The sequence below is a fragment of the Anomaloglossus baeobatrachus genome, chromosome 5 (genome assembly GCF_048569485.1).
Source record: "Anomaloglossus baeobatrachus isolate aAnoBae1 chromosome 5, aAnoBae1.hap1, whole genome shotgun sequence".
Lineage (NCBI taxonomy): Eukaryota > Metazoa > Chordata > Amphibia > Anura > Aromobatidae > Anomaloglossus > Anomaloglossus baeobatrachus.
The window spans coordinates 301,515,035-301,537,730 of NC_134357.1; the positions used below are offsets into that span (position 1 = coordinate 301,515,035).

Below are 22,696 nucleotides of genomic sequence, written 5' to 3' on the forward strand. Positions count from 1 at the left end.
ATGAGCAGTATAATGTATTTTGCTAATGTTTCTGAGTGGGTCTTGACCTGCGGGGCTGTGAGTCTCCTCCACAGGAGAACGCAGGAGACCGCAGCTGCTCGTTGTGCACAATCACGGTTCAGTGCGCTGCGGTCTCTTACTTGTGTTCTCCCTATGGAGGAAGCATGCAAATCCGCAGGAAACAATTGACATGCTGCGCTCTGGAAAGACACACCGCAGGCCAGTGTTTGCTGTGGAAAAAACAAGCACAGTGGGCAGGAGATTTCTAGAAATCCCGTCCACTCTGCTTGTACTGTACAACGCTGCTTTTTGAAAAGTCTGTGCATCAGACACACATATTGTATTATTTAATTAGGGTGCGTGCCCACGATCAGTGTTTGCAGCGTTTTGGACGCAGCATGCTTTAGCTGCATCCAAAACGCTGCAAACACTGATCGTGGGCACACACCCTAATTAAATAATACAATATGTGTGTCTGATGGACAGACGTTTGAAAACTGAGAAATCAAAGACCCAGACATACTATAATTATGTGAAAATGGCAAATACAAAAAAGCAGAGGCCTCATAGGATTAGTACATCAGGGTAATGAGGAGTTAGAAGGAATGAGAATAGAGGTCACTCAGTTTAATGAGGTCATCTGAGGTCAGGTTACCTGCGATTACAGGTGGCAGACTGTGGAAACCTCCAGCTGTGAGTGCAAATAACCTGAGTGACATCACTGCTCATTGTGTGGCTCAGTCTCTGCCTGAAGCTTACAGTGAGTGGTCATGTTCTATGCCCGAGTGCTGTCTCTTCAGATGTAGCAAAGCTGGAATCGTCGTTGGACCTGGTGTGGATTACGTCGGACCTAATTGTTTTTGAGGTTAATTAATAACTTGGTGAAAGAAGGTGTCTTTTTTCATTTTATTTCAAATAAATGATTTTTTCTGTGTTTGTGTTAATTTCTTTTCACTTACAGATTAGTAATAGGGGGAAGTATATCATAAATGCCCCCATTGCTAATCAAGGGCTTAGTGGCAGCTGTGAACTCTTATTAATCCCTTATTATTACCCCAATTGCCACCGTACCAGGGCAATCGGGATGAGTCAGGTCAAGTTCCAGGATACGACAATCCTGGTAGGCTGCTATTTTTAGGTTGGTGGCCCAATAAGCATAGCCCTCCCCATCCTGAGAAAACCAGCACCCAGCTGTTGGCTTTATCATAGCTGAGTATGAAAACTGGGGGGGACAAGAAGTCATTCTTTTAAATTGTTTAGTTAAATAATTTAAAAAAGCCTGAAGCGGTCCCTCTTATTTTGATACACAGCTAAGATAAGCGCACAGCTGGAGGCTGCAGCCTATAGCCGTATGCTTTATCTGTGCTGGGTATCATAATATGTGGGGACCCTACACCAATTTTTTTTACTTATTTATTTATTTATTTTTACAGCCTTAGATATACACACACAGCGAATCTGATTGTCTGGTTGTAGTCAGACACGCAGTCACACAGGGTGAGGGCACGTCTGACTGCAACCAATCACAGATACGGGGACTGCTGGTGGGTGGGGGAAGTAGTGAATATGTATGAAGGATAATAAGCGACCCCGGAAGTAGCGTTAGAGCCATGTGGAGACTCATAAGTGTTCCAATCCCCCTATCCCTTCTACCACTATTTTAAAGTGCCAGATTCTGGTCCCCATAGACTTATATGGGGACCGCAGTCTGGCGAGATATCCAGGATTAATTCTGGTCCCGAACTGTTTTTTTTTTTAAAAAAAAAACCCAATCGTACCCGGCGATCCTGGGTATCTGCGAGTCCACCCATCACTAATTCTATGTAATGTTGTGAAGATCTAGCACTATAAAGCCTCAGTTACCTGGAAACTTAAAGGGAACCATTGGTGTTTTAAAGATGCTTGGCCACTGCACTGATAGTATGGCTGCTGGGAGGAATTGAACTTATTGCTCCCAGCGGTCTCCAGCTTTCAGTCATAGGGGTGAGGCCAAACATATTTGTAAGGCTGTGTTCACACATAGCAAAAATACGGCATTTTTTCTGCAGGTGTCTGTACCAAACCGCGCAGTAACAGTCTTGCTAATGTGTTTTCCACCTTATTTGATGTGTTTTGGTGCAGATTGTAAGCAGTGCTTTTTTTATTTTTTTATAGTTCAGAAAAATGTTTTTTTTCCCAGGCTCCATATAGAAGGCTACAGAGTATACAGGCGGCAGCTTATCTCTCAGAGAACCAAAATCTGAAATCAGACATGCCGGATCCTTATACTGTTGGGAACCTCTACACATTACATTGTTTTCTGAACCAAGCAATATTGTTGATGTGCATGGTGATCTTACCTTATCTCCTATCTAGTTCACACTGGAACCACAGATTTGTGCCAGTATGAATATTGAATAATAAGTTTAATGGTTGACTGGTTTAATATCCAGGTGGGCTATACAGTCAGTCCAATACACAAGTAAAGTTGATGCAAAAATCTATAAATATATTTAACAACTCATTCTCCTCTTCGGTATGGACAGAATAATAGGATATAAACAGAGCCAGGAAATGTAGATGGCCATGTATACATAGTACAGTGTCAGCTAACCAGACCTCAGTGAAATTCCACCAGCTGAACAATAGGTGGAGCCAGGACCATCAGCTCATTATAATTGCTCAGAAACAGATGGAGACGGGACATATATGTGTCCTCATGGTAGGGAAGATTGTGATCACACACATATTTGGACACCAAAGGCTTTACCTGTGAAAACATAAGAAAAATAAATTAAACAATTGTAGAATACAAGGACATAGAAATACACTGCATTATACAGATATACCTCTATGTACATGTATAACCTGCATCTGGGTTCACTGCCTGCAATGCAATTCAATTATACCAAATGTCCTATCTTCTGCAATGTGGCCTGTTGCTCATAGCTAGAGCTACTACTAGTGAACTTGGAGGTCTCTAGTTTGATTCTTGGGGAGACCAGACAAGAAGAGATTTTTTTATTTACTTTATGTGCAGAGAGATGCCAGCTACATCCTCTGAGAAAGAGGAGCTATGGACCCGGGGAAGACAGGAGACAAAGTCAGGACAAAGCCCTGACATGCCAGGACAACGGGACTTAGCCCTCAAATTGGGACAGTCCTATTGACCCCAGATAGTTGGGGATCTATGCAATACCCAGCTGCTTATAAACTATCTACTGTCATTTTAAGCTCTGATCTCTTCTCTCACCTGTCTAGACTCAGCATTGTCACATTATAATAACACAATGCAGAGTGCCTTGGATAAAGCAGCAGATACTACACACAGAAAGACTCGACACAGACGATGAGAACTCTGACACATGCTGCAAACACATTTTCTACATTTTTGCACAAGGGATCCTTATGTTCCCTGATGAAGCTGGAATAAATCACTGGTGAAACGTGCGTTAGGGTACCAGAGGTCCAGTACTGGGGGGCTCATACGACTATTCTATGCTCTGATGGAAAGCTTTCTTGCACATAGCACTTTATAGGCATTGTGCCATGTATGAAATTAACTATATTTGATTGGTGACTCTATTCTATACTTCAGCAGGACTATGTCCATTTGGTAGTTACAATATCTGCTGTTTTCACCATACTTATCAGTGTGATTTTCTTTGTACATCTCACAGTAGCAGTCCTTTGAGCAAAGATTGTGATGTATGTATCTATTAATGCCCCCTATAGGCATGTTATTAATGGTGGTTTTATTTTGTGCTCACTGCTTTTTTATTTTATTCAATAATGTTTGTACTATTTTTACACATTCAACTCTAGTTCTCCACTGTATTTATTACTCCCAAGCAGTATGGTTGCTGTCTTGAGGTTATTATTGACACGGAACTTTCCTTTATTCCGATATCCAATTGCTCCTTCACTCATGTTACCTGCACCATATTATCGTCATCAAAATCCGACCTTTTCTCGCCTTTGAAACTGTAAAATCTCTTACTGTTGCTCTTATTCATTCTCGTCTGGACTATTGCAACTATCTACTGATCGGTCACGTGCCGACTAGACAGGCACAGCCTTGCTCAATGTAAGTGTATTGAAAAAGACTGGATACAGTCTAGTCGGTATGTGATCAGAAGTATGCAGATCGCATACCTGGGGTCAAATGATTGCCCACTGTCAGCGCCGGCACAGGTGAATCCTCACAGTACACAGTGAGCGCGATGTGAGAATTCACAAGTCTGTAGTCACATAAAGTGAATGCAGACTTGAATCCTAAGGCTGGACAATCTCTTTAGGTAAAAAAACAAAATGGCCCTTAAGGTGTCCATATTCTTTAAAGTGTTCAGCAGCAGCTTACTGTGAGACATGATTGATCACCCCAGGAGCCAACAAATCTGTGAAAGTGAGAACTAAGTGGCTCGGTGAACAAAACATTGAAATTTTGGGTCCATGTCCAGGAAACTCTCCAGATCTCAATCCCATTGAGAACCTGTGAGCAATCCTCAAAAAAATGGATGGACAAACGAAAACACATAAATTGTGATAAACTCCAAGCACTGATAAGACAGGAATAGGTTATTATCAGTCAGCATTTGGCATAAAAGCCGATATTCAGCATGCTAGGGGGCAAAGACTTAAAAATGAAAAGGGGCAACACTGTAAATATTGAGTCTTTTCATAAACTTGATGTATTTGTCCAAAAAAATATAAAAACTTATGAATTGCTTATAACTTTCCTTCAAAACTTTTGGCCACGACTGTACTTCTTTAACTCTACAATGTAACGTACTATAAATTGAGTTTTTACTGCCCATATGCAATCGTTACTCACCTTAAGACACATATGATCTGACAGATGTGGGAAAAGATGATGTTCCACGTGACAACTGATGATGGAGTGTCCAAATGTCCAGTCAAGGACTGGGTTTCGGGCTAGGTTTAGCACTGCATTAGTCATGAGTTGAATACGACGTGGGCGGTTTGAGGAGGAAAAAATTGGAAGGCCAATATGCTAAGTGTAGATAAAATGATATTGTTAGTATAGAAGCAAAACAAGCAAATGTTATGTAAAGAATTCGGTTTTGGTATTTGGCCCTACATTCACAGAATTATATATACAATCAGTAGTTTCACAATGATCTGTTCCATTATTGCACAGTGACTAATATCTATCATACACAAACACAACCCAGAGGTGGAGATGCCGGGATCCAAGACTTATACTGATTTTGGCACATAAATTGTTCGTCTTTGGTTGTACAATATGGGTAAGTGATAAGTGTTGCTATTTTACACATATTTAAAGATTTTTTTTTAACTTAAACCATTGTATGTGTCTTTAAGGTAATCCATTAGCAGGCAGTTGCTATGTAATCTGAAGATAGCATTAGATAGGGACTAAGACAAATTTCAGCAATATTTTTCCTATTAGGCTGCATGCTGTTGTTTACATACATTGATTTTTTTTTACCCCTGCAAGACTACATAGCTTGTGAACCCTGGTCCGACCACACCCCCTTCTGTGATAAGCAGCACTCTGTCAATAGACAATGTACATAGAGAGCTGTGGTGTAGGGGCGGGGTTAGCTTTCTGAGCTCTGCTACATGCTACATCTAAGAACTCTGATTGTGTCACAACTGCTGCACAAAATAACCAAAGTGATACATCAGGGTCTCTGTTCTTACATTATTCTGCACTCAGATAAGGCAGCAAATTCTGATAACAGATTCCTTTTAACCCCTATGACTGTCACAGGGTATGAAATGTCAGAACAAAGGGTCATAGGCTGGCCCTCAGACTTGAGACCCTGCGCTGTCCTGAATCTCAAAGGTACGCTTAGTGGTAGTAAGGTCTGAGCCCCCAGTGTAACCCTGACTCCTGTCCATGCCCTGATCTTACGCCACTCTCCTTTTAACCCCTATCACTGTCACAGGGTATGAAATGTCAGAACAAGGGCTCCTAGGCTGGCCCTCAGACTTGAGACCCTGCGCTGTCCTGAATCTCAAAGGTACGCTTAGTGGTAGTGAGGTCTGAGCCCCCAGTGTAACCCTGACTCCTGTCCATGCCCTGATCTTATGCCACTCTCCTCCTCCTTTAACGCAGGCCAGAAATAAAACCTCTCAGAAACAACATGGACAGGGAAAAACAAAAACTTGTAATTGTGTACTCAAATACAAAGGAGAGACAATATGTTTACAGGGAAATAAAGAAAACGAGAAAGGAAGGCAGTAAACGCATGACAAGAGAACTTCCACACCATTCAAAATAGTGACTACAGATCACCAAGAATAGGAGCACCACAAAGGACTGGAATTGCTGGACCTATGCTGAAACTTTTATCGGCTTAGAAACACAGGCTCCCATACCTTAAAAAGGAAAGAGACAGCTGTGGGTGGTAATTCGCAACCTGCTCTTAGCAGCAGCACACAAATCCACGAAAATTAGGTTCTGCAGGGCTGGGGAGCATTGGAAATGAATCAGCTGATGCCCGGCCCTGGCTGAGCAACTAGGAAACCTGAGGTTGCCTGTCAGACTCCATAATGTGAACAGAGTTTGACACAGTAGCAGCACCACACGAGTCTGGAACCGAACACCGCACGACAATGACGTAACGGTACGTCATAGGTTGTGTCTGTCCTTTTAATGCGGGTTCACACGGCAAGCCTGCATGTTTCCCAGCACATTTTATCGGTAAAGGGATGAGAAAAAATCAAAACACCGAAATTAAGGCTTTTGGTGGCCGCAACATTGCAATAAAATGCAGTAAGAGGCGATCAAAACATCGCATCTACCCAAAAAAGGTATACGGTAATTAAAAATGTCAGCTCAGGATGCAAAAAATAAGCCGCAGATCCCAAAAAATAAAAACATTACTGGTTTCGGAAAATGGCTACAGAATCACCATTTTTTTTTTTGACAAATTTCTGAATTATTTTCAAGCTTAAAATTAAAATGAAACTATGCATGTTTGGTATCTACAAATTCATAAAGACCTGGGGAATCATAATATCAAGTCAGTAAAATCCCCCAAAAACAATCGTTGAATTGCACTTTTTTTGCAATTTCCCTGCACTTGGAATTTTTTTCCCGTTTTCCAGAACAGTATGTGACAGAATGAATGGTCTTGTTCAAAAGTACGCCTCGTCGTGAAAAAAAGCCCTCATATGGCTATATTGAAGGAAAAATAAAAAGCTATGGCTCTTGGGAAAAAGGGAGGAGAAACCGAAAAGTGAAAATTGCTAGGTGATGAAGAGAATAAAAACACTTCTCTCATGAACCTTATTGAAACCTCTCCATAAATATAAAGGTCCCTCGTCTTCCTTCCAGGTTATACAAATTAGGCATTTTTTTTGTCTCTACTGATATGTTTTGTACTTGTTTGTACTTGAGTCTCTTCTTTGGTTAGGTGATGAAATAATGTACTTCAAGACAATTAAAGCACGCCCTTCTTCCCTGCTTTACAACTACAGCCATGTGCAAAGAGATTATATTTCATCCCTTTCCTTATATAAATTGTGTATGATCTCCACCTATAAATAACTAATAGCAACACAAGAGGACACAAAAACAATCCAGTACTGTTCTTTCCTTACACGCCTTAAGATGTGCACGGGGATCCACCTGCAGGACTATAATAAGGGTATTGTATAAAGAGCAATTCTGCGATAATATGGAGAATGACATGGAAGGCGGTAGGAAACCTAATATCTCTCTACGCAGCAACCCCTTGATTACAGCTTCACCAACATAACTCTTTAGAATGGGTGCATATTTATACAGTGCTATACGTTGAACATTATATTGGGCTTTCTGTCGGAATGAAAAAGATAAGAAGCCCAGCTCTGACATAGGAAATTTACTCCAGTTGACAAACAGTGCATCATAAAGCAGACAGTGAACGCATATGTGGGAGGTGGACGAGTTACCCCCACCCCTACTGAGTATTGTTCTTTACCTCTGTACTTTATGACAAGTGTATATGTATATATATATGGCTGAGCGACAAGCAGAGTCCACTGTGTGTAGCGTCTAGCTCCACCTAGAGCTGAGACCTAATAAGACAAATGTATGTTTTATGGTATTACTGCATAATGTGCATTTTATAGTAACATTCCAGTCAGGACAGGAAGTGGGTAGTTCTGCAGAGAGGTTCCTAGTGTGAGGATGAGCCCTGCACTAGGGTCTGTTGGGGAACCAGAAGGTCTCCTCCATTGTGTCCTGAGCCTACGGCTCTCCTTAAAGGGTGCTTTACACTCTGCAATATCGGTAACGATATATCGTCGGGGTCACGTCGGTAGTGACGCACATCTGGCGCCGTTACTGACATCGCAGCGTGTAACACAAATGAGCGACGATCAACAAGCACAAAAACGTGAAAAAACGTTGCTCGTTGACACGTCGCTCATTTCCTTAATATCGTTGCTGCAGCAGGTACGATGTTGTTCGTCGTTCCTGCGGCAGCACACATCGCTGTTTGTGACGCCGCAGAAACAACGAGCATCTCCTTACCTGCCTCCACCGGCAGTGCGGAAGGAAGGAGGTGGGCGGGATGTTACGTCCCACTCATCTCCGCCCCTCTGTTTCTATTGGCCGGCCGCTTAGGGACGTTGCGGTGACGTCGCTGTGACGCCGAACGCATCTCCCCCTTGAGGGAGGGATTGTTTGGCCGTCACAGCGACGTCGCTGCACAGGAATGTGCATGTGACGCTGCCATAGCGATAATGTTCGCTACGGCAGCGATCACCACATATCGTGCCACCGACGGTGGCGGGTGCTATCGCGCTCGACATTGCTAGCCGATGTCGCAGCGTGTAAAGCCAGCTTTAGTTGTGCAACTTGGATACTATCCAAGGCAGTAATAGGACTCGGGAAGCCACAAAGCCAAGGACCAAGGAAAAGCAGAAGTGTAGATTCAGCTGCTGGAAGGCTAATACCCAGGGCAAGGGCTGGACAGGAAAAGCACCCAACAGAACAGCGGCAGCAGAACAGGATTGTATCACCGTGTCTGTCCAGAAGATTGGAAATCAAATAAAGCGTTTGTTGCTGTGTTAAAAGACACTCTCAGTGTGATGTGTTGTCCTGCTATGTCTCAGTGGGTGACCAGCAGTGGGTTGGCGGACGCACCCCAGAAGACTCAAGTAAGTGTTGCCCCCCCTGTCCTGGGTGGAACACATGCACAAGTTCAGACTACTAAAGTGGAGTGGAGGCCAATCGGCCATCACCAACTCTCTATCACACATGAAATGCATTTTCAACATATTTCAGGTGTACTCAGCAACCTTACATTTTCTTTTCTATCAGAATCCTTAAAAAACTGTATTACAATGGGAACCCCAACTGTGGACACTGTCTGGCCTCCATCCTTGTAGCATATGTGTTACGCTCCCCGGCTCCTCGGCCATGCTCCCCGGCTCCCCTGCCATGCTCCCCGGCTCCCCTGCCATGCTCCCCGGCTCCCCTGCCTTGCTCACCGGCTCCCCTGCCACGCGTCTGTGACGCCCTAGCACAGCCAGGTTGTCACAGAAAGAGTTAATCCTCCTTGGTAATCTGATCTCACACCGGTGCAGCAAGACAAACCACATCCCCCAGGGTAAGAGAAAAGCAGAGCAGAGGGGAGGGGCTGGAGCAGAGTGTGTGGAGAGGAGACAGAAGTGGACCCTGGAGCTGTAGCTCCCAGGCGAGAGGGCCGGGACAGGCTGTAGTGAGGAAGGGGCCAGAGGTAGCCGGAGCAGGGCGGTGGCCCCTCGGTACCTGGGTACCCGGATCACTACAGGGGAGTGGACTCCCCGTTCCCGGCTGAGGAGAAAGAGGAAGAGAGTGGAGAGAAAGGCACCTGGCTGCAGGGAAAGAACAACAAGGGCTGCTGCACCGTGTGTGGGACACTAACACCCCCGTACCGAAGGCTGCGGACACCGGCAATTCCTAGTTTACCAGTGACTCCGTGTGACTTACTTGTGAGTACACCCGTGCCCTCGGGCACCGCACTGCAGCACTGCGCCCTGCTCCCTGCTTACCCCATCACCGGGCCCCGGGACAACCAACCTCCTACCCATGGAGGGGAGAACTAACATCTAGATGCTCCATACCATCACTCCCGGGATCCCCGTCCAGAGCAGCGGTGGTGTCCCAATCACCACAACCGTGGGTGGCGTCACGGACAATATAAATCTCCCTTACCAAATCCCTTTATACTGTGGAGCCTGGGATCACAGACCGGGTCACGCCACCGTGATACCCACAGAAGTGACCTCGTGGCCCGGATCTGAGTACCCCTGGTCCCCGGGCGACACATTTGGCGTCACGAACAGGATAGAACCCATCCAGTTACCTGGAGGAAGTGCGCCTTGTTCTAGACTGTCAGCGGTGATCCGCTGCAAAATTTTTAAAGTCGCCATCTTTGCCGCCATTTTGGGCGCGAAAATATCCCGCCCAGCACCTTCTTCCCCAAGCGTTGAGCGCGAAAAAGAGGCTTCGCCCCCCTGAGAACGCGGGCGGAAGTGAAGCTCCGGAGGACCGGAAGCGAAAGGGAAACTTTAAAAGTTGCTGGAAGGACTGCTCCCGAGTACCAAGGGGGAGCAGGAAGAAGGAACCGCAGTTTATGTGACTAGGACAGTAAAGGCAGGGACGCCAGGACTCTGCCAGCATTTGGTTCCTGGAGAGGCCGCCGCAGCGATGCACCGACCCGTTACCCCTGTTACCGGTAGCGGAGCCCGCAGCGCCTGTTGGGAAGGACCCAGACCTGGGGTCCCCAGGCCTCACCTTTGTCACCGCCCTGCCACCGGCCCCGGCAGTCCGCCCGGCCGCGACGGAGATGACGACGGCTCCGGCAGTCCGCCCGGCCGCAACGGCAGCGAAGTACCGGTCCTGTTGACCAATCTGGAACCGTTTCTGGACTGGGGTCAAGGGGTGCTCCCCACTTCCTAGGGGCAGCACCAAGGCTAGGTTGTTTGGGTGGGTGACTAAAGGACCCGTTACGTTGCCATTATTAAAAGTGTTAATTGTTGTCGCAACGTTGAAGCAATGTGCATCCCGCTGTGGAAAATTGAAAATGCATGTGTGAAAATGTTTAAAATGTTTTATTCTTTTCCCAGTTTAATAAATGTTGGTGGCCAGACGGCCCGAGGACGGGCCGTGTTTTACCAAGGGGGTGTGTGACGCCCTGGCACAGCCAGGTTGTCACAGAAAGAGTTAATCTTCCTTGGTAATCTGATCTCACACCGGTGCAGCAAGACAAACCACATCCCCCAGGGTAAGAGAAAAGCAGAGCAGAGGGGAGGGGCTGGAGCAGAGTGTGTGGAGAGGAGACAGAAGTGGAGCCTGGAGCTGTAGCTCCCAGGCTGAAAGAAAAGCGTGCTCCGAGAGGGCCGGGACAGGCTGTAGTGAGGAAGGGGCCAGAGGTAGCCGGAGCAGGGCGGTGGCCCCTCGGTACCTGGGTACCCGGATCACTACAGGGGAGTGGACTCCCCGTTCCCGGCTGAGGAGAAAGAGGAAGAGAGTGGAGAGAAAGGCACCTGGCTGCAGGGAAAGAACAACAAGGGCTGCTGCACCGTGTGTGGGACACTAACACCCCCGTACCGAAGGCTGCGGACACCGGCAATTCCTAGTTTACCAGTGACTCCGTGTGACTTACTTGTGAGTACACCCGTGCCCTCGGGCACCGCACTGCAGCACTGCGCCCTGCTCCCTGCTTACCCCATCACCGGGCCCCGGGACAACCAACCCCCTACCCACGGAGGGGAGAACTAACATCTAGCTGCTCCATACCATCACTCCCGGGATCCCCGTCCAGAGCAGCGGTGGTGTCCCAATCACCACAACCGTGGGTGGCATCACGGACAATATAAATCTCCCTTACCAAATCCCTTTATACTGTGGAGCCTGGGATCACAGACCGGGTCACGCCACCGTGATACCCACAGAAGTGACCTCGTGGCCCGGATCTGAGTACCCCTGGTCCCCGGGCGACACACGTCCCCCGCTCCACAGCCTCCATGCCCCATCACCTGCGGTCCCCAGGCAGCCCGGTCCCCGCTCCCGGCGCCCGGCGGCAACTCTGATCCAGCCCGGCACTCCTGCCTCCTGTGCACCGCTCCCTGCTCTGGCTTCTGGCACCCGGGCCTCGCGCATGCGCATTAGGGCGCGCGCGCGGTCATTGACCCTCTCTTAAAGGGCCAGTGTCCTCCAACAGGATATTGAAGTATCAGGTACAGGGTATATAGGGGGATCCTTTCCAAGTGGGCGGGGCCTGTTCTTCGTGTTTGCTAAGCTAGGAGTCAGGTCTCCTTGTGTCTTGTGCCATACTCACCTATCTCTCTCGTAGAGTCGCTCCTGCCACGCCAACCGGTCCTGACGATACCCGAACCCCGAACGGTGACTGTCTGCCATCCCGTCAGTTCCTACCATCTCCGATCCCTGCGGTGACCCACCTTCTCGCTCCGTTGGTTCCGGATTCTGCCTGACGTCATCTCGGCCTCCGAACCTGAGCTCCGTCACCCGGACTACCATCAGAGACCCCGTGGTCCCAGGGACTTCTTCACTCCACTCCTCTGCACGGACTGTCCTGCTACCTGTAGTGCTCCGGCTACCGGGCACCTTGCCCTCGGTGAGGTGTTCAGCCCAGTGGATCCACCTCCTGGGTCTGCCCCGTCCTCCTGGTCCTAACAATATGTCTTTTTCAGACATACACAAAATCATGATCAGCTTTACAACTGCAGCCATCAACTGTGGCCTCTCTCAATACACTTGCATCGGTCATCCCCTTTAGGGCAGTCATCACTGGTGTCTTTTCATAAAACTTGTTATGTTGACAATCATCCATACCTGCTGAATATTACCTGAAAGATATTGACATGTATAAATGGTATGGCTAACAGAGCCCTGGAGAGGAACATGCACCCAAGTGCTGATGAATAACTCAAGCCCGACACTTGGACTAGCAATTGAAAGTGACCCCATAGACCGAAAACAATCCAAAAAAGACTGCGCAGTGCTGGGACTAATGGCATCTGAGTTGCATATTCTGCAAATAGAAAAAAAAAAGATTGACGATTTTAGATTTATGCATTTCCAACACACTGGGGGACATCAGTTTTGTGCAGATGAAAGTAAGAATCCAGAAAAGGGATCTTTATGGTATGAGTAGTCAAAATACTGTAGGGATTAGTCCTTAATATAAGAGATACTAATGGCAACATTCAAATAAACGTCAAGACATCTCCATATTTAACATCATTATGTAATACAAATTACTGAGGTGGCTGTCTGGGTCCTGCATAAAATGTGGCAGAGACTGTAACATACAGAGTCCTCACAGTCTGTAATGTACCTGTCACGATTCCTCTGTGTGGAGCATCTTTGCACTCAGGTGATGCTCTGCTGCACTACAGAGCTGGCAGTGACAAGTTTCCTTTGTGCAGAGCATCTTTTATTTGGAGGTGCTCTGCTGTGTTTCTCTGAGTACTCGCTGGCAGGGTGTTTGACAGCACAGGATTCCATGCAGGTTCTGGGAGGGGCTTTTACTCAGGTGTTCCACTTTTCTGGTAATTGCTCTGTTTCATTACTGAGCATTCTCTCCCAGAACCTCGCCAGTCGTACTTCCTGGTTCTGCAGTTGTGCTCTTGGCTTGTATTTGTCCTTATGTTCTGATTTAAGTTTCTTGACCCCAGACCGTTATATGACTAAGTCTCTGCCCGCTGCCTGTTTTTGTCTTTACCTCCTGGCTTTTGACCTTCGACCACTCCCTGACCACATCTCTGTCTGCTCCCTGAATCTAATACATACTCTCCTGGAATTCTGACCCTCGGCTTGTGACTTGACTGCACTTCTGTTTACTCCTTGTGTCCTGACATGTACTCCTTTTACCTGACCTCAGCTTGTCTGATTACTCTTCCGTCTATACTACCCGTAAGCAGTGACTAGCATCACAGTACCCACTGTTAGGATTCCACTGTTCAGGCTCTCATTATGTGACCTCGTAAATGCACTTATATGTGTATTCTCAACTTTTAAAATTATATTGTAACTTTCCGACCACCATGGCAACCAGTAATCCAAGAACCTGGGCTGAGTGGAGCGGCGGTTGATCATGTGCACTGTCACTCCATTCATTACAATGGGAGTGATGAAGACCAATTGGTCACAATACTTGACATTCTCCAGAGGTTTCAATAAGAATTTGACATTCTCCAGAGGTTTCAATAAGTACAGTGAATGGAGAGCAGGGGCGGACGTATCATTGGTTCAATCTGATGCACAGGGACCAGAGAGGTAAGGGGGCCCATTTTGACCTCGAAAGAAGTTGGAATTGTGCATTATGGGTTATTGGACAGCATAAGATCCATATACTGTTCTTGCACGGGGGCACTTTTCTGTCTGTGTTCACCAGTGAATTGAGCTGTTAAATGCACATGATCAACTAACTACTACTCCAGAATTGCTGGGGGTCACTGCAGTCGAACCCCCCAGTGATAGGAAAGTTATTCCCTATAACTGTTTAAATTCAAAGAACATTCATTGTCGCTGAGAAAAGCGGAAGAGATAGCAGCCATGAATATTCTTTGCTATTTCTACAGGGTGTGGAAGGTTTGGATTAGCCTGAAAATGAAAATGGATATTGAGTAGTGCCACCAATCCAGTGATTTACTACACATAAAATCCATCATGTGCCTATGTATATTGTGTCATCACTGCCTTGACATCAGAAGTGAGTCAGATAGAAGAAACAATGTTCAAAGTATGCAAACAGCATGCCCTACTGAGTACTAAGCATTTACATGACTGCACACATGTATACAAGTCTATAGTACTCCATGGAGTAAAATGTATTGACTACTTAATGACAACTGTATTGTGATCATAATGCTGATATAAGAATATATAAAAAGATGAGGAGTAAGCGGGCTTTACACACTACGGCATCGCTCAAGTGATCTCGTTGGGGTCACGAATTTGTGACGCACATCCGATCGCTTTAGCGATGCCATTGTGTGTGACACCTATGAGCGATTTTGCATCGTCGCAAAAACGTGCAAAATCACTCATCGGTGACATGGGGGTCCATTCTCAAATATCGTTACTGCAGCAGTATCGAAGTTGTTCCTTACCTGCCTCCCGGCCACAATGCGGAAGGAAGGAGGTGGGCGGGATGTTCGTCCCGCTTATTTCCGCCCCTCCGCTTCTATTGGGCGGCGGATCAGTGACGCTGCTGTGACGTCGCTGTGACGCTGAACGAACCGCCCCCTTACAAAGGAGGCGGTTCACCGGTCACAGCGACGTCGCAGGGAAGGTAAGTCCGTGTGACGGGTCCGGGCAGAGATTTGCCCGTGTCGCACAACCGATGGGGGCGAGTACCGATATCGCAGTGTGTAAAGCGGCCTGTAGGGTGTTATCTAGAAGACAATGAGGAGCCAACTTAGACTGTAGCACAATGCTTCATTAATTATACCATATAGGTAGAGGCCAGTGAAAATAATTAACTTTGTAACATATCATCATAAAAATTAGATTTTTTTTCTCCTCCTGAACTGATCATAAATTCTTAATCCTTGGGTAAAATCTGTAATATCTGTATTCAGTGAATATAGATTTTCTCATTACTGAGATGCGAGATGACAGTTGGTACTTGTAAAATTCTATGGAGAGGGGAGGAGCTGTAGGCGGACACAGACATTCAGAGGCAAGCTCTCCTGAATTGACAGTTACAGTTCTCCATAAAACTTTATGAGCACTAACTGTATTTTATCTGTGAATTGAGAATTAATGATCCAGGAGGAAATAGAAACAGATTTCTTTAATAAGGTATTCAAATATTAGAAAGTTTCTCCTTTTCATGAAATAAATGAAACAACACTTACTCTTAAAGGTGCCAACACACCTTACAAAATTGTCAAATATGGGGAAAAAAATCAGATATTGTGGAGTACATAATTTGGTCAATTAATATTTGCTTCTCTATAAGGCTATGTTCACATTCAGTGTTTTTTCTACAGCCAAAAACTGCTCTCTTGGCAGTAAAAACACTGCTTTCAAAATGCAGATTTTGATGCATTTTTGCTCATTTTTATTGTTTAACTGATGCAGTTTTGCTGTTCTTTTGGGTGTGGATTTGTCCATAGTACATGTTTAATACAGTTTGCTTTATTTACCAAAAATTTAGCAAAACTAGTTTTGACTGAAGTGGTTACTAAACATACAGGTGCATCTCAATAAATTAGAATATCATCAAATAGTTAATTTAGTTCAGTAATTCAATACAAAAAGTGAAACGCATATATTATATAGAGTCATTGCACACAGAGTGATCTATTTCAAGTGTTTATTTCTGTTAATGTTGATTATGATTACAACCAGCTTCTTTAGCAATGACCTTTTGTAGCTTACCCTCCTTGTGGAGAGTGTCAATAACTGCCTTCTGGACATCTGTAAAATCAGCATTCTTCCCATGATTGTGTAGCCTACTGAACCAGACTATGGGACCATTTTAAATGCTTAGGAAGCCTTTGCAGGTGTTTTGTGGTAATTATTCTAATTTTCTGAGATAATGACTTTTGGGTTTTCATTGGTTGTAAAACATAATCAACAACATTACATAATCAACAACATTAACAGAAATACACACTTGAAATAGATCCCTCTGTGTGTAATGACTCTATATAATATATGTGTTTTTTCCTTTTTGTATTGAATTACTGAAATAAATTATTTTTTTGATGATATTCTAATTTATTCAGATGCACCTGTATATTCATTGGGTTCTGCAGGCAGGAAAAGGTGATTGGCAGGTTGGTATAGGAAAATGTCACTTTCCTAAGATATGTTATAAAATGTTATAAATTCACACATTTATCTTTAGGAAAGTAAATGAATTCTGTAATGTCTGTCATATTATATACATAAGAGATATTTGCCAGGTAAACAGGTACTTACTAAATCCAACCAGCACTGTGAGGAAAGGTATGGCGAGTGGTGCCACAAACATGTAGATGCCACAGCTAAGACACGGCACTTTCCAGACGCTGGAATCTCCCAGACCAACAATGTTGGTGTATCCATGATGCATTTTGACATGTCCTTCATCTCCGCATTGAACTGGTATACATGAACACACCTTAAAATACATTAAAGTGTAAAGAACAGCATAATATGGAGGGTCATTTAACGCGTAACCATCGTTTTAATTTTTATTTCATAAATGAACATTACACATGATAATAAGTAACTTTGTAACATATGTTACCAGACAAATTACTTCTTTCTCTGCCAAAATGGTTCAGTCATTATCAAAAGTCTCAATTCTGAGGTAAAATCTGTATTCAGTGAGGACTTTCCCATTACTGAGAGGAGATGGTAGATGCTACTAATGTGATTCTATGTAGATAGAAGAGGGAGGAGGGGGAGGAGCTCTGTCTCTAGCTCCTCCCTCCTACCGTTATCACAGAACCGCCATCTCTTATCTCTGAATACAATTTTTACCGCAGAATTGAGACTTTTGATAATGACTGATCAATTCTGGCAGATAAGCAAATGTGACTGATAAGATATATTACAAAGTTGCTTATTTTCATGTGTACTATTTATTTATGAAATAAAAATTAAAACGACGATTACACTTTAAGTCTTACACGCAAACATTTCCATTAAGGCTAGGTGCAGACGACCATTTTTTTCTCATCCGAGAAAATCAGCTCAGTTATGCTAATCACACTCTGATCAGAGTTTGATAGGATTTTTTTCACATGTGGAGAAAATAGAGAATGTTTGTACTATTTTCTCCATTCTGTCAGTGAACCCATTGACTTGCATGGCCGAGAGTGATCCAATTTACGGAAGCTACTTAGGTATGCAATTCCTTGGACATACTCGGTCCAATGAAAAAAATCAACTTGTGACCGGTCCCATAGAATAAGGGCGGCTTTGCACGTTGCAACATCGCACGTGCGATGTCGGTGGGGTCAAATCGAAAGTGACGCACATCCGGCGTCACTTTCGGCATCGTAGTGTGTAAATCCTAGATGGTACGATTAACGAGAGCAAAAGCGTCGTTATCGTATCATCGGTGTATTCTCCGACAATTCCATAATGCCGGTGCAGCGACAGGTACGTTGTTGTTCCTTGTTCCTGCAGCAGCACACATCGCTGTGTGTGAAGCCGCAGGACCAAGGAACATCACCTTACCTGCCGCCGGCGGCTATACGGAAGGAAGAAGGTGGGAATGATGTTTACATCCTGCTCATCTCCGCCCCTCCGCTTTGATTGGCTGCCTGCCGTGTGACGTCGCTCTGACGTTATTTGACCCGTCCCCTTAGGAAGGAGGCGGGACCGGCCAGAGCGATATCGCAGGACAGGTGAGTGCATGTGAAGCTGGCGTAGCGATAATGTTCGCTACGCCAGGAATCACAAGATATTGCTGCTGCGACGGGGGCGGGGACTATCGCGTGCAACATCGCAGCATCGGCTTGCGATGTCGCAACGTGCAAAGCCCGCCTAACATTGATCCGTGCGCAAGTCGATGTTCTGTAGGATCACACTCGAACAGGAAATACGGTCGTCTTGCTAAGCCCTAACAGTTGCAGATAATTATTACACGTCACAATGTATATTTCTTTTTCTAATTATTCTCTATACCTCAACGAAGAATGTGGCCCAAAATCTGCCCAGAGTGCGGGATTGGCACAGTGTACGGTGACTTGCCATATGGCTCCCTTTAACCGAGAAGACACCATGAGCCAGTCCAAGAAGGACGATGCCCAGTGCAAACAATAAAAGGCTTTGGGATCTTAGGCACAGGAAACCTACAAAAAGAATATGAGCATGTAATAGCATGAAATAACAGGGGCAGCTAAAAAGTTTTGCACACCAGAAAAACAATAAGAAATATGATAATATGCACAAAAACTCAATGTAGACAACAAAATATAAAGTAAGCAGCTATATAAACTATGGTACTATATCGAAGGGAAGGATCACACATATCTAAATCCATCATCGTAAGGGACACATTTTTCCTTGATTTTCTGTTACAAATCTAATGGAAGAACAATATATCCAGTTCCTCCTGGGCCTAATTTCATAAAAAAAAAAATCAATTGGACTGCCATATGGAATCCAAAACGAACAGAGGGGTTATCTGGAGTAGAAAAAAAACATTTTCAAATACCCTATTAGGCTTTATATTAGACAGAGCAGAGTGTATATATCCCTGGAGGATTCAGCACATCTCTGGCTTCTTCTATAATGTGGGTACAGAGCAGGGAAGTGAACAATGGCAACCGAATTCCACCACAGATTGCTGTTGACCATTGGAGATTCAGTTTATTTTGTGTAGATCCTTCTACAGATTGGTATAACCGCTCAAGGGGAACTAGGTGCTTGGGGTTAATAAAGGGGTAAAAGAAGATGGGGTTTTTTGTATTTTATTTCAAATAAAGCATTTTTTCAGTGTTTGTGTTTATTTCTTTTCACTTACAGATTAGTAATGGGGGGTTTCATAGACACCTCCCATTACTAATCTAGGGCTTAGTGGCAGCTGTGAGTTGTCATTAACCCCTTATATTACCTCAATTGCCCCCATACAAGGGCAATCGAGATGAGCCGGGTAAAGTGCCGGTATTGTCACATCTAATGGATGCAAAAATTCTGGCCGGCTGCAGGCTGCTATTTTTAGGCTGGGAGGTTCAATAACCATGAGCTTCCACAGCCTGAGAATACCAGCCCCCAGCTGTCGGCTTTATCATGGCTGGGCATCAAAATTGGGGTCGACAGCACGCCGATTTTTAAAAATTATTTATTTAAATTTTGACACAGAGCACTTTCATTGTGCACTGACAGTGCACTCCCTCTAAAGAGAAATGAAAGGTTGTCAGGAGATCTCTTATCGGCTTTTCAGTTCTACTTAGAGCCGTCTGGGAAGTGCCCTGTAAGCACACATGGAAAGTATCACAGTTCCAACAGGCACAGGATACTGAGCATGTAACGGTATCAACAACCGGCAAATTCTCAGTATAACAGAGAATAACCAAACTCCTTGAAGGGTCGTTCCTCATGACTATCCATTTGATGCTGGGGACAGCAGGCGCAGCAGTGACCATAAAAACCTGCCCCTTAATGACGTCTCGTTTGAGAATCACCAGTGCATGCTGGGAGACTCAAATGAAATGTTATCAGATATAAGAAAAAAAAGCAATAGGAAGTTAGAGTAGAGAGGGAAGGGTAGGGATTTTTTAATTTAAGTATAGTAGAAAATGCTACTTTTTAGATTAGTTAGATATTAATATGAAATAGACAACTCCTTTATCACCTAAGTATCTTTATTTCCAATCTTCAAAGGGTATGATCCACATTGTGACACTGATTGGAGAATGTTAGACTTTTTAGGTACACACCCTTAGGCCTTTTTCACACGTTCATGAAACACCACGCACGTTTTTCACGGATGTGTCAGAGGTGCGTTTTGCCCTACGTGAGCCATGTTTATGGGCTACGTGTGTTCTCCGTGTGTTATACGTGAAAACACACGGAGAACGGGAACTTTCTACTCACCTGTCCCTGGCGTCGCTGTCCGTGGTGCTCATCTTCGGTCTTCAGTCCTGCCGACTCCCCACTGCTGCTGCTTCCAACCGCAGTGAAGTGAATATTCAATGAGCATAATGAGCGGCGGTCGGCAGCAAGTGACAGCAGCGGCAGAGACAGGAGGGCTGGAGAAGGTGAGTAAAGTTTTGTTTTTTTTCTCACAGACATATGTCTTCTCTCCGGTGCGTGTCACACAGAACACATCCGTGTGGTCCGTTTGCATTACGTGTGACACGTTTGCGTTCCGTGTGACACCCGTGATGCCGGAGAGAAAACTGACATGTCGGCGTGAGAAACACACGGACACACGTAAGTACGGAACGGACACACGTTCCGTGCGCAAATACTTGTGTGTGTCCAAAACCATAGGAATACCTAGGTCTACGTGTGTACGTGTCTCCGGTACATGAGAAAACTACCAAACACGTACAGGAGGCACGCACGTGTGAAAGAGGCCTTAGCAGAGAAACTTTCCAGGATCTAAACAATCTTTCCCAAAGAATAGAATTTATATGGAATAAGAACTTTTGCCTTTGTATTGTTCGTTATGTATTTTGGTGGCAACTTAAGAAAATATTAAATAGGTTTTATTGGCTTTCGATTCCAGCAATTGTGAGGTGTCACTTACCAATAGGTAATATACAGAATGCAAGTCCAATAATACTCCAGTCTATTCCATGTCTTTCCCACCAGCTGCTATTTTTCCATATCACCTGCACCATTTGAGATAGTTCCCGCATCGTGCCATTTTCATCTTTGTCTGTATTTTTGGATTTTGACAATTGATCCTTTTCAGTGTCTGTGCCACAATCTGGCAAAAGCCCTTTGTCCCCTATTGTCCTATGGATCACCGAGCATTCTTCTGACTGATGTATCTCTGATTCTTCCATATTGTAGGCTTGAAGGCACTGACCATTGACTTGCCTGGGGCTAAGCTCCTCAACTTCCTCTTCCATTTTCTGACTTTTAAGGCAAAAACAACAGAGACCCAGACTGTAACAAATAACGTCAAGCAGTATATGTCACCTTGCTGACAAGAGAGTGTTGTGAAATGTGAAGTGTTTGCCTTTCGAATTTCTCCAAGTTAAGTCTTCTGAAATGAAATAAAACATTGGAATTCAGTCAAAAATGTAATAAATAATATATTTTTATACGGTGATACGTTTTCAATAATATAGATTCTCAAGAAGCTTAATACCTTATATACACAAGGTTTTTATGTGAGACAGTGTTCTGTTAATATTGGCCAAGAGTTGCACACCAAAAGACAACATTTCACAATTAATTTTGTTTTTTATTTCAAAGAAGTCTTACCTTAGTGGAGGATATCTCATATATTCACTTGTGCAGCTGCCCAGTGCACAAGGGCCCGGTAGGTTAAGGGACCTGCTGGTAAGGTGCACCTTAAATGCTATGTTGCTATGTCTATTAGATTATACACATACATGACTAAGCTGATTAACTTAATTACCCACAAATATTTGTGGATGTGGATCCAAAGAAAGAGAGAGAGAGAGATAGAGAGAAGTAGTGCACTATACTAAGAGATCTGAAAACCAGGAGCCCATTTACTTTTCTTGTCTTTGAGCCCTCTGCTAATTGCACCATCTTTATATATACATATATGTACAGTACAGACCAAAACTTTGGACACACCTCCTCATTCAAAGAGTTTTTTTTATTTTCATGACTCTAAAAATTGTAGATTCACATTGAAGGCATCAAAACTATGAATTAAAACATCTTGTTTCAAAAAAGTGTGAAACAACTGAAAATACGTCTTATATTCTAGGTTCTTCAAAGTAGCCACCTTTTGCTTTGATCACTGCTTTGCACACTCTTGGCATTCTCTTGATGAGCTTCAAGAGGTAGTCACCAGAAATGGTCTTCCAACAGTCTTGAAGGAGTTCCCAGAGATGCTTAGCACTTGTTGGCCCTTTTGCCTTCATCTGCGGTCCAGTTCACCCCTAAGGGGTACTTTGCACACTACGACAACGCAGGTGCGATGTCGGTGGGGTCAAATTGAAAGTGATGCACATACGGCGTCGCTGTCGACATCGTAGTGTGTAAATAGTTTTTGATTCGATTAACAAGCGCAAAAGCGTTGAAATCGTATCATCGGTGTAGCGTCGGTCATTTCCATAATTT

The 22,696-nt window shown here is 44.5% G+C and overlaps 1 protein-coding gene across 1 annotated transcript in view; it reads right to left on the bottom strand.

The window, feature by feature from the left end:
* Nucleotides 1–433: 433 nt before the first annotated feature.
* Nucleotides 434–22,696, bottom strand: part of FADS6 (fatty acid desaturase 6) — a 29,214-nt gene continuing 6,951 nt past the window's right edge. The window contains exons 2-7 of the mRNA XM_075347495.1: nucleotides 21,177–21,641; nucleotides 18,605–18,771; nucleotides 16,907–17,087; nucleotides 12,817–13,001; nucleotides 4,814–4,993; nucleotides 434–2,749 (exon numbers count right to left, since the gene is read on the bottom strand). Of these exons, the coding sequence (XP_075203610.1) occupies nucleotides 2,600–2,749; nucleotides 4,814–4,993; nucleotides 12,817–13,001; nucleotides 16,907–17,087; nucleotides 18,605–18,771; nucleotides 21,177–21,504 (1,191 nt within the window). The 5' untranslated portion in view covers nucleotides 21,505–21,641 and the 3' untranslated portion in view covers nucleotides 434–2,599. The remainder of the gene's footprint in view (nucleotides 2,750–4,813; nucleotides 4,994–12,816; nucleotides 13,002–16,906; nucleotides 17,088–18,604; nucleotides 18,772–21,176; nucleotides 21,642–22,696) is intronic.